Source organism: Gorilla gorilla, chromosome 11 (genome assembly GCF_029281585.2).
Source record: "Gorilla gorilla gorilla isolate KB3781 chromosome 11, NHGRI_mGorGor1-v2.1_pri, whole genome shotgun sequence".
Classification (NCBI taxonomy): Eukaryota; Metazoa; Chordata; class Mammalia; order Primates; family Hominidae; genus Gorilla; species Gorilla gorilla.
Window position 1 is genome coordinate 118,606,590 of NC_073235.2, and position 12,527 is coordinate 118,619,116.

The 12,527-nt window shown below is 39.1% G+C and overlaps 1 protein-coding gene across 4 annotated transcripts in view; it reads right to left on the bottom strand.

Moving 5' to 3' along the window:
- Positions 1-1,041: 1,041 nt before the first annotated feature.
- The window catches only part of MREG (melanoregulin), a 74,925-nt gene continuing 63,439 nt past the window's right edge, over positions 1,042-12,527 (bottom strand). For 2 of the 4 annotated variants that reach the window (XM_063695185.1, XM_004033178.4), the window contains 3 exons: positions 9,172-9,262; positions 7,715-7,878; positions 6,124-7,149 (listed from right to left, as the gene is read on the bottom strand). In XM_063695185.1, the coding sequence (XP_063551255.1) occupies positions 7,015-7,149; positions 7,715-7,878; positions 9,172-9,262 (390 nt within the window). In that variant the 3' untranslated portion in view covers positions 6,124-7,014. The other 2 variants (XR_010129701.1, XR_008677462.2) reach the window with 2 other exon arrangements.

The window sequence follows — 12,527 nt, forward strand, 5'->3', positions numbered from 1 at the left end:
AGAGTTTCTCCCCCACAGACAAGGGACAATGAAAACAAATAGACAAGTCACAAAAGGAATAAAAATGGTAAACAAGCATATGGAATATGTTCAACCTAACTAATAAACATGCAAATTAAATCAACAAGGAGGTACCAATTTTTTTCTTACCAATTTTTTTACTAGTGTATATTTCAGTGATGACAAAGATATAGTGAAACTATATTCTCATACATCACTGGTAAGTGATAGCATAAATTTGTACAGGTCTTTTGGAAAATATGTAATGATAAGCATAAAGAATGATTTATATATTCATGACCTTTGATTCTGCAATTTCACTAAGAACACAGGACAAAGCAATATGCATGAAGATGTTCACTGCAGAGAAAAATTGGAAACAGCCTCTAAAAGTCCAGAAATAGATGAAAGATTGTAAACTTTGTTAGATCTACTCAAATATTATATAGCTTTGTAAAAATGATGTTCTCAGAGGCTATTTAGTAACATAAAATGTTTATGACTTGTGAAATGTGATAAACTACCAGATCATATGTATACACACACACGTATATATATATATCTTTGGCTTATGCAATGTTTTTAAAATTTTAATTTAGTGAACATTTTCATACTGAGAAAATTTACACAAAAATGTTTGTTTGGCTCTACTCAAAAAATCAGAATAACTGGCAAAACTGAGCCCTCGTACATGACAATTACTTGCAGCTGAGTAGTAACTATTCCCTTTAGGACAAAAAATATATAACCCCCTTTGATCTACAGTCCCAATCCAATGGCTCATGGAAGCATTTGAGTTCATAATCCCTGACCTAAATTTAAAAATCAGGGTTTAACATTATACATATAGGCCAGGCACGTGGCTCTTACCTGTAATCCCAGCACTTTGGGAGGCTGAGGTGGGAGGATCACCTGAGGTCAGGAGTTTGAGACCAGCCTGGCCAACATGGTGAAACCCCGTCTCTACTGAAAATACAAAAATTAACCAGCCATGGTGGCAGGTGCCTGTAATCCCAGCTACTTGAGAGGCTGAGGCAGGAGAATTGCTTGAACCCGGGAGGCAGACGTTGCAGTGAGCCAAGACTGCGCCACTGCACTCTACCCTTGGCGACAGAGCGAGACTTCATCTCAAAAAAAAAAAAAATTATTATTATACATATAAATTTTAAATATGCACATAAAAAAGAATGAAATATCCCAAATTGCTATGAATGCTTGGTTGTCTTACAGTTCTGATATTATAGTTAATTTTTTTAATTTTCTGCACTTCTCTTTTATTTGGAAAATGGGTTAGAAATTAGAAATTAGAAACCTGAGCCAATGTTACCTCTCAGTAAATGTCCAGTCTTTTAGTAAATACCAATAATCTCCAGCAACAAAAAAAAGAAAGTGAAGACGATATATTTATTTCCCCATAATCTTGTAACCAGGTGGCGTGTTACAATGAAAGCAAGTGTTGCCCCAAATTCTTCTAAACGTACAATTGTTATTAGCCAGAAATTCTACCTTTGCTTCCTGTAACCCCAGATAAGTCCTCCTTTCTGTTCTCAGCCACAAATATTGAAATAAAAATGGGAGTGAAAGTTTCATTCTTAGGCAGACACAACAATATTCCAATAATAAGATCTGACAACATATCGTCAGGTGTGTGAAGTAGGCAGATAAAAAACAAATGGAGCTCTAGGCCTTGAGTACTGCTGGGTTTGACAGATTTTTAGTATCTTCTTCCTAAAAAAGGTGATGGAAACCAGACAGAAAAGTATTCCTAGTATCATTCACACAGCTTAATAAACTTTCGGATACAAATTTTGATGAAGATAATTGAAATGATTAAGCAACCATCTCTAGAAAGTGGATTCCTGATTAAGATACTTCAAATGCCAACTATATGTCTCTAGAATATATGATAAAGTTCAGTTACACATATGCATAATTCACACTACATGTTTAAAAATGTTTAAAATAAATTGCTGCATAAAAACTACAGATGTTGTTTTTTTAAAAAGTAATGATCTATAGGCCTAAGCTTCCTCTAGCTATTATGTCATTATTTTATTTCTGTATTTCTAATTCTATTCTCTCCAAATTTATTATCTTTAAATACTTAGAACATAGGTGAGAAACAATATCAAATAAATCCCCTATAGCTAATAAGTGATCAAACGATGAGACTCAAGCTAAAATCTGGTTGCCTGACTTAGTTCTCCACAACCCAGTGTTCTAAACCCATATGTTTAAGTGACTTGAAAACTGGATACCCAAATGTCCATCCATAGTGTGTCAAAACAGAAGATGGAAGAATATTCTAGAAGTTAATAACACTTGCTGAAACATTGTAAATAGCAAGTTCAAAGTGGCTACCCATTTTCATCCTGTACGTAGTTGTGATTTAGAAGTTATGAGAGTATACTCCCTTCACCGCAAAATATTTCTTGTGATATTAGTAATAGAAAGTGATCCGAGGAAATGAATAAATACATTAATTCAATGGAAAGGAAGCCAGGGTTGTGCCATGATCCCTCTCTGGGCATTGGAAAATAGTCAGATAAATTGGTTTCTGCTGCTACCACTGCAGTTCTTTTCCAAAAGTTACTGCCATTAGTCGGATAACTCCTAGGGAAACTTAACATTTAATGTCTTCACTAAAGAAAGGACACTTGATGATGGTCTTGAAAAACCATCACATTGGAAAATATGTGATAGTGATTGTATTGGCAACTCAGATACTGTCACAGTTGGGTTCCCTGAGGGAAATTATTTTGAAATGGAGATTGGCATGAAAGAAGTCTATTAGCAAATTCCTGTGGAGGAGAGAAGGAAGACAGGCTTGGGGAAAGGGAGAGATTTTACTAAGATGCAGTCACAACAAAAGCCTCAGCCAACCTAATAGGGAACTCTGGAGCAATGTAAGTGTATGTGTGTTGTGTGTGTGCGCGCGCGTGTGTGTGTGTGTCCATCATAAATATTTTCTATCTCAAGTGAATACAGTTTTTGATCTACCATTCTGATGGGTGGGGAAAGAAAACATTTGACAGATCAGTGGCCACAAACCATGTAGCTGACCTTGTCTTAGTCTATTCTAGCCAAGGTTTCACATCTGGTACAGACGCTGCAGTTACGGTTACTACTTGGCTGAGTTTTCAATAGTCCACTTTCATCCTCCAGTGTCTGGTTTTTATAGAGGTCAGAGTGGTGCATTAAATGGAATTATGATAAGGCTCAACATTCCCGCTTCCACATGGCTTTCCCTTTAAGAAAATTCTAACACACACGCCAAGAAAGGAATGGCGGTTCTGTCAACTCCCAAGTATGTTCAGTCTGATTATTTATTCTGAAAGTAAGGAGATGACAGGGACAGGGAGTCTAAGTAGGGGGATGATTATTTATTCTGAAAGTAGTAGTCGACAGGGAGACTACCATTGGGTAGAGCCATGAATTCAGTGGACCTAGTGTTAAGTAATACCTGGAAAAGAACTCCATTTATTACCCGAATCCCATATGCCCCTCACTCCAAAAGGTGGACTCTAGTGATACTCTGGTCCTGAAGTATCAACGTCAGCTTGGACCTTATGTCTCAGTGCCCTCAGATTATTCATGTACTCCCCTTTCCCAGTGTACAGTTATCCAAGTAAATAACCATAGGGACATCATTGCCATACACACTTGCAGTGGTTTTACAAAGACCTTCTTGGAGACCTAGACTTTCCTTCAATCAGCAGTTTCTGCATTTGGAAAATAACAAAGGTCTGAAAATTTGGCAAAAGATTATAACCTTTTATTAAGGTGGCTGTGTCCTATCTCCTGATCACCCATCCTTGAGGTCTTTTGAAGGTATCGTTTGAGCAATACTCATTTTAGACTTATTTTGCTCCTAAAGATGGCATGTTCCATTAACTGCCTCCAAAGCTCTCTGCAGGAATCCTTCAACCTGGCCACTCATTGCGATAATTGTATCCATTTGGCTTCTGATAGTGACTCACTGCCACTGGGCCTCTGTTCTTCCGTGTCCATTGCTGTCTGTCAGTGAGCTCACTTCTGTAACAGCATCTGGCCTTCAGAACTGCCACTGAGCTTCTCAGGGATGCTGGTGCCCTCTCACCAATGCATTCCTTATCCCTTTAGTACATGTGTCCTCTGTGCCTTCCTGGGTGTTCCTTTGCCCTTAAGAAAGCATAAATAATATTCTGTGTAACACATCCATGAACTGTAAAACCAGGTGTTTGATCTACTGGTTAGAGGGTTTTCTCCTGGTACATATTAAAATAAATATTAATATAAAAACTTCCATCCATCTACCACCCCAAATCAACCTGCATACACAGATGAGCCTTTAAGAAGTACTAAAGTAAGCATATAAAAAAAAAATGAAAAAGGAGTACTAAAGTAGTCGACAGGGAGACAAAAAGTGGGAAACTCTCTGGCCTTCCACACTTCTGTGGCTACTGGTCCTGCCAAGCACACTGTGACATCTACAGTGGCCACCTGAGGCACCCCTGCGCCTCTCTCATGCACTGCCATGTCCACTGGACTTAACACACATCTAATCCTTGACTGGCTTTAGGATGATGGGAGGTCCTTAAACCCATGAGTGTTTCAGCCTCTCTGCCCTTTAATTTAAAGGGATTATGGAAAGAATATCTATCCCTTCTTATGTCAGAAATATAACACACATCCAGCTGAAAAGTAAATACAGGAGTCTTTTAATTCCTTGTAAGGAAAATTTCCTGGATAATTCCATGTATTTTAATAATCACAGAGATAGTCCTATCCTTATTCATTATCAAAAATACTGTGGTAACAATTTATAGATGCACACAATCTCATCTATTTTGACATAAAAAAGGCAGAAAGGCAAAATACAAATTCTGAGACAGAGAGTAAAACAATACAACATCCTTAGATTTATTTATTTTATTGTTTATTTCACTGTTTGAATGTTTATCTTGCGAGAGCCTACAGAATTGAGAGAAAATATCTGCAGGCTAATTTTACATAACATGAGGCAAAGATTAAGCACTAAATATAAAAAATAAAACTTTTAGCTTGCTTATTAAACTAGGAAGAATTTTCCTGAAACACAGCAGTTAAATTGGTCTACAATGCATTAATAAATGGAGAACACGGATCTCGCCTATGAAATATTTTAAACATTGTGGACGCTACCAAAAAGCTCATTGGTATATAAAAATTTTCAAGTCACAGTCCTCTAAGCAGACTAAATACAAGTTAGTTTTTAACCTGAATTCAGAAGTGCAAAATCTGTAAAAATAAAAATATTGCCATTGTTCTCAGCAATCTATGGATTAACCTTACAAATCCTTAAAGTCTTTTCAGTAACATGAACCATGATCTCTTGATAAGTTCCTTGCTTAAGTGGCAAGTAACTTTTGAAGCTGGACTTCTCAATCTGTAGAGAGAAGCAAGCTGCATTCACAGCATTGCTCCCTTTTGAAAATTATCTTCTGAAGAGAAGAAGGTCCAGCAAAGATCTTCAGTGCAATACTCCCTGCATATGTGCAAGTCTGCATGAGAGGTCCCCCTACAGGTGCAGCTGCCAGCCAACGAATCAGAAACAGATGAAAGAGGAGAGAAGAAAACAGAGGTCAAACACTTCAGTTTACAGATGCTATTCCAGATAAAATGCCAAGGGCTTGGCCGGGCGCGGTGACTCACGCCTGTAATCCCAGCACTTTGGGAGGCTGGGGCAGGCGGATGACGAGGTCAGGAGATCGAGACCATCGTGGCTAACATGGTGAAACCCCGTCTCTACTAAAAATACAAAAAATTAGCCAGGTGTGGTGGCACGCGCCTGTAGTTCCAGCTACTCCAGAGGCTGAGGCAGGGGAATCACTTGAAACCAGAAGGCGGAGGTTGCAGTAAGCCGAGATCGCACCACTGTACTCCAGCCTGGGCGACAGAGCGAGAGTCCATCAAAAAAAAAAAAAAAAAAAAAAAAGCCAAAGGCTTTTGGAATAGAAATGGACAATATACAAAGATGAGAGAACCAGATATCAATAATGTTGGGAATTTAAAATGCAAGTACCACACATGAACACATAACTCTTTAAATGCAGCTGTAGGAAGTTCCATTTGGGTCTCCCTTCTGAGCAGCACTCCTTGTCATTTCTTTTTTTTTTTTTTTTTTTTTTTTGAGACGGAGTCTCGCTCTGTCGCCCAGGCTGGAGTGCAATGGTGCAATCTCGGCTCACTGTAACCTCCACTGCCCGGGCTCAAGCGATTCTCCTACCTCAGCCTCCTGGGTAGCTGGGATTACAAGCACGTGCCATCACACCTGGCTAATTTTTGTATTTTTAGTAGAGACGGGGTTTCACCGTGTTGGTCAGGCTGGTCTCGAACTCCTGACCTCATGATCCACCCACCTTGGCCTCCCAAAGTGCTGGGATTACAGGCATGAGCCACCGCGCCCAGACATTCCTTGTCATTTCTATCATTTGATACATCTATACTTCCGAATAATCATAACTGATACTCAAAGAGATGTCCTGACACCCTCCAAGGTTCTACAGGGTGACCAAATCAGAGAGGTCACCTCATGCCTAGTATTATTTTGGGGTTAGCATACATTTTATAATAATTATTTTAAAACTGGCAATCCATTTTGGGACTCAATGACAGCTCTCTCTATTAATCATATTGTTTTATTAACTGAAATAGTCCACTCAGTCAGTAGGATTAATGATCAGAGATTATGACACAACCAAAACCAAAGCTGGGGCAATGGGCTCTCAGAATGGAACCACCCATTATGAACTATCCATCTGACCAACTCTTTAACTTTCTTCCTAAATATGAGATCACCAAGGCGTTTCAGTGCAGCCTGCACAATTCATGGGGCAGGGTCCTCAGATTAAAGACTTTACATTTATGTAGAATTCAGTATCATTTTTCACTAAGCAAACTATTTGCTCACTCTCTTCTACATGTAATTGTCCAACTTTGGTTGACTGCTGAGTCCTCATGGAAGAATTCCCATTCTGCCCCTGAGCCTCTCCTTTAGGGACTTGGAAACGGAAGGTAGTGCAGTTCTTTCTGGCCATCTGCCAGGCATGGAACCCCAGGCTTCTTGGGGTAAGTTCGACGAGCAAGCTTAAAGAACTCTTCTGCAGCATCAAGTGCAATGAGACGGTCCTGCAAAAACAAACAACAAACCAAAAAACTGCTGGCAAGATAGGAACCAAGACATGTCGATGGGAAAAAGCAATCTAACAACAACAAAACCCACCCTGGAAATGACACTGAGCAAGTAAGACGTTTATTAATTTTTTCCTAACAAATGTAGAGACACGCCTTAATCCTTTAGTTACATTATCCAAAAAACATTTCCCCACTCCTTAGCGTCCTTTCAGATTATTTTTTAGTCTTATAGGTTATATAAACAATACTTCTCACATCTCTTTGACCTACAAATGGTTCAGAAAATAGACTACACAGTAGAATTCACTGAAAAATACAAACTCTTGAGCTGGAACCCAAGCCTCAGTAGGTCTACGTGTGATATAGAAATCTGAACTTTTAAAACTCTTTAGGTGATTCTGATGCTGCGGGCCACTGGGGACCACAGTATATAATGCCAGCATCTGCCACCCATATGTGATAGTGATGGTGGTGTTGGAATACGCAGGATAGTGAATAGTTTTAAAAAGGCAAGCAATTAAAGCAAAATTAGGGCAAATGAAAAAAAGCATCCACTTACCACAACAAAGAGATATCTCTCTGAGAGCTCCCAACTTGTTGGGAAAATATTGGTTTCTTCAGCCAGTTTTAACAACATCTCTCGAGCTTTCCTTGTGTTTTTAGAATCACTGATGGTGCTGAGTTTAGTCACTGACAACAAAGAGTCAGCTTCCTTTTGAAAACCTAAGGTAGAAAAATGGACCACTCATGTAAGGTAGTCCCAAGTTAACAAGTGTCCCGCAATACGGTCCCCGCAGGAGATTACGAACAGCCCCATGTGGATTCTGTACAAGCATAAAGCATCAGAAAACTGAAGCCAAAGGTACTATTCCATGTGCTGCCTCCCAGATCCATGTGATTGGCAGGATATTTAATTACAATTCTTTTGGTATTTTTTTTCTCTTTGTTAACTTTTCCCTCAGAGCCTCAGATACTCATCCACTGGCTGCTTGCCACCTTGTTTCTGGTTTGAAGCCCTCTTTCCTGTCCTCCCTACTCTTTACCCTCTCTCCTGTCCCCAGAATTCCTACCTGCCTCCCAGCCTGCAAAGTGGTTCCCTCCAGGCTGTCCTTCTCCAAACCTGGATTTCCTTCCTCAGGGTAATATGATTAGCTGGTAAAAATCACTTACCCAAAAGTATAAAGGATTCAAAGACTTAAACCTACTTGGAGTAACTTACATTGTTTAAAAAAAAAAAAAAAGGCTATTAGCTCACAACAATACTAGATATGCAAAGAGGGCAGAGATCCCATCCTATCCCATTGCATGCCAACCAAAGCCATAGAGATCGGTCACATGGCCCCCCACGCTTGAAAAGTGATGATGCCAAGATGTCATGTTCTCTTTCAAAGCAAAAGGATCAAGGACTTCAGAACTGATAAATTCACTTTTTAAACATTGAAGCAGGATTATTTTATAATGTGGGGGCCACATTTATTGTATCACAATCCTGGGAGAACTGAGAAAAATCATTATCATTAACCATTAGTGATGAGGGCAGGTATCTACCCTAATGCCACAAGTGTTTTTCCCAACCTCGAAGCTTTTCTTCCATATTTCTTCTGAAATTCTACACTGAGTTTTGCTGTCTGTCTTGCAAACAATATTTCTCCCAACCTGCTTCATCTTACAAAGCTATGACTAATTGGCCAACACCCCATCTAATTAAATTAATGTACAATGCCAAAAAAGTAAATGGTAGTGCCCACATGACTGCACTGGCATGTGTACCCTATACTAGGGACAGATGGAGTAACACATGGCAGAGTGTGTCCCGAAGACATGGACTGGTGACAACAGAAACATCAGGCATTTATGCTTGAGGATATAAGAGCAAGATTGGGAAAATAATTAGTACACAGTAGTCTTAATTAGTCAATTATTGACATTTCTTTTATAAAAACCATGGTGGAGAAATTGAAGAATAATGATCACAACTAGTTATTTTTACCATTTCACAATCTCTTTCAGACTTACCTAAATCTTCTAAGATGCGCTTCCATCTGTTTCTTACTTCCCTTCGAACCTGCCGCAGGGTATGGATATCATAGTTGAGCTTCTGCCACTCCTGCAGGAAAATAAAAGTTTAGTTTTATTTATACCCCTTGGCTTAAATCTCTATCTCATTCCCAAACTTCATGTTGCCTAAACACCTGGCTCTTCTCTTTTATTAATCTTCAAAGCAAGCCTAAAAGAAGAGAAGGAGATGGATGAGATAAAGTTGATAGGAATACTATCAGCTACCACTGCTGGAGAATCTGCTCTGCACCAGGTGATATAGCACCTTGCATAAATTATCTTACTGAAACTCTTCACATTACGTATTCTCTCAACTTAGTGATCTCACCTGTAAAGTGGAGTTAACAATGATAAATATTCCATTTAAGAATGTTATAAAGATTGATGGCATACAGAAAGTACAATATCTGCACACAGTGAGCATCTAATAAAATCTATATATTATTAAAGCCATTTTATAGATACAGTAACTGAGGCCCAAAGAGCTTCCTTGGCTAATCCAATGTCATCAGCTAATAGGTATCAGAATAGATATTGGAAGCCAAGTCTGGCTCAAAAGTTCATAAGAAACTGACACACACAAAAAAATCTGTGTCTCCCTTTGTAGTCAGAATAAAGTAGACCTGAAAATCCCAAGTTTCTTGATTCCTGGGCAATGTCTCCTTCACCACCATATCTCAGCAACATTCTTTTTTATTCATTTTCCTTTGATAGGATGAATCTGTCACAAATTCAACTTTATCAACTGATTAAAGTTCTTTATCAGTCCTTTGTAAAGGAGGCCATCATGTTGTTCCAATACAGAACTTGAATATTTTAGGAGCATTGGGGTCTTTATTGAGATAAGTGTGCCTTTAAAGTGTCATAGAAATTTGTTTTTAAGGAGGCTTGTCACTATAGAGCAGTCATTTTATAGAGTATACCTTTTACTGTTTCTTAGCAAAGACATTAACCACACAGCTATCCTAATGCACAGCCCAAAAGAACATCATTCTAAATGCTCAATTTAGGACTCAAGTTATATGATATTTTGACTCCTCTAACTGAAAATGTTTCAATGATGCCATAATTTCTCTACTAAGTTCTGTTCAAGGCTTGCCTTGTTGATTGCCAATCAACTCATGACTGTTTAAGAAAAACCAATTTAGCTGCCATTCGCAAATGTTTATAGATACCACTTGGAAAAAGAAAAGCTAGCAAAACAAACTGTGTTTTGTTACGACGGCATTTTAGATCTTGAATCTGAGGATATGCCATCAGCAGGGCATGGGCTTTCAGCTATTTTCTAGAAGTCAGGAAGTGGCAAGTTTGAACACTTTCTCCTGGTCCTCTTTTATTTTACCAAAGGCATGTTGAACGTGCATGTGCACATGTGCATGGTGATTGGGGTCAGGGACAAAGTCTGTGACCTTGGAAGAGGGCAAAGTTAACTAAGTCATATAAGAAATATGCAACCCTGGCCACATCTTTAGCATCATGTTAAGGCATACCTATCTAATCCCTCACAGACTATATAAGTTGTAAGGGAAAAAACTGAAGTACTGCTGTCTTCATTGGATGGGCCTTATTATACTTACTTGGCCACTCAGTATAGCATATTGGAAAATACTGTGGGTGCTGAGCCTGAGTGTCTGGGTTTGAATCCCAGCTCTGTTATTTACTAACAGCCTGACTTCAGGGAAGTTCTTAACCTCACTGTTCCTCAATTGCCTCATCTGCAATATGCGGATAATAAAACTACCTACCTACCTCATTGGCTCATTGTGAGGATCAAATGAGTTAATACAAGTCCTTAAAATGGAGGTTGGTCCACATGCTCCTCCAAATCAGTGTAGCACAATTAAGAAACAATCCTAGGTCAAGGACGCTGGCTCACACCTCTAATCCCAGCATTTTGGGACACAGAGGTGAGCAGATCACTTGAGGTCAGGAGTTCGATACCAGCCTGGCCAACATGGCAAAACCCTGTCTCTACTACTACTACTACTACTACTACTACTACTAATAATAATAATAATAATACAAAAATTAGCTGGAGGTGGTGGCACACACCTGTAATCCCAGCTACTCAGGAGGCCGAGGCAGGAGAATCACTTCAACTCAGGAGGCAGAGGTTGCAGTGCGCAGAGATCGCACCACTGCACTTCGGCCTGGGCGAGAGTGAGACTTTGTCTTTAAAAAAAAAAAAAAGAGGGCCAGGCATGCTGGCTCATGCCTATAATCCCAGCACTTTGGGAGGCTGAGGCGGGTGAGGTCAGGAGTTTGAGACCAGCCTAGTCAACACAGTGAAACCCCGTCTCTACTAAAAATACAAAAAATTTGCCGGGTGTGGTGGTGTGTGCCTGTGGTCCCAGCTACTCAGGAGGCTGAGGCAGGAGAATTGCTTGAACCCGGGAGGCAGAAGTTGCAGTGAGCAGAGATCACGCCACTGCACTCCAGCCTGGGCAACAGAGCAAGACTCTGTCTCAAAAAAAAAAAAAAAAAATCCTCCAGGACTCAGAATTATTTCTACTATGAGCATGGAGGACATGATACATTACATTATGCAGTATGCAATTTGTGAGGACCTCCAGAAGAAAAATTTCTCTGCTCTAAGTACTAGATGGTTTTATCTTTCCTAAAAATTATTTCATCTTTCTGGATGTTGTAAATTTTATAACTGATCCATTTCCACTTGTGCCTGAAAATTTCAAGTCCTTTCATGAAAAAATATATACATACAGGATTTCACAAGCATTTTTGAATTACTTCAATTTCTGGCTACTTGTTATGACTTTATTCATATTTTCCTCTTTCTTTCTTGTCTTATTCTAGTTTATCTTATCTCACTATACTTTTATGTAAGTTGCCTTAACTCCTTTTAGATAAAAAGATGACAATAAAATAAACAAAATATTAGGCAGAGCTACACTGTGCTTATTCTCAATGAAAATGACCCTGCTTTGTGGACTTCATGAAAAGTGACCAGATTGTTAGTCACACTTGATTAGAGACCCACTCAATCAATCCACGGATGAGTTGCCTCGTATGTTCACACAACTTTAACTTATGAAACAAACCACTAGGTGGCTTCGCCAACTTGCAATTAAAGGTCTCTGACAATTTTTCTTTTAGCTCCTTAGGCTGATGTCTTAGGCCTTGTTCTAAATGCAGCCAAATCTCTGTTTTTCAGAGACTCATTCATCATTGGATCATCCAGGCTTTGGACTTTTAAAACATCCTTCCCTTCCTGCTGTCCATCTATTAGTCATTTTGCTATTCCTAAATATCTACAATGAATATTATACGAATTCATTCAGTTTCAGTGTCTGTTA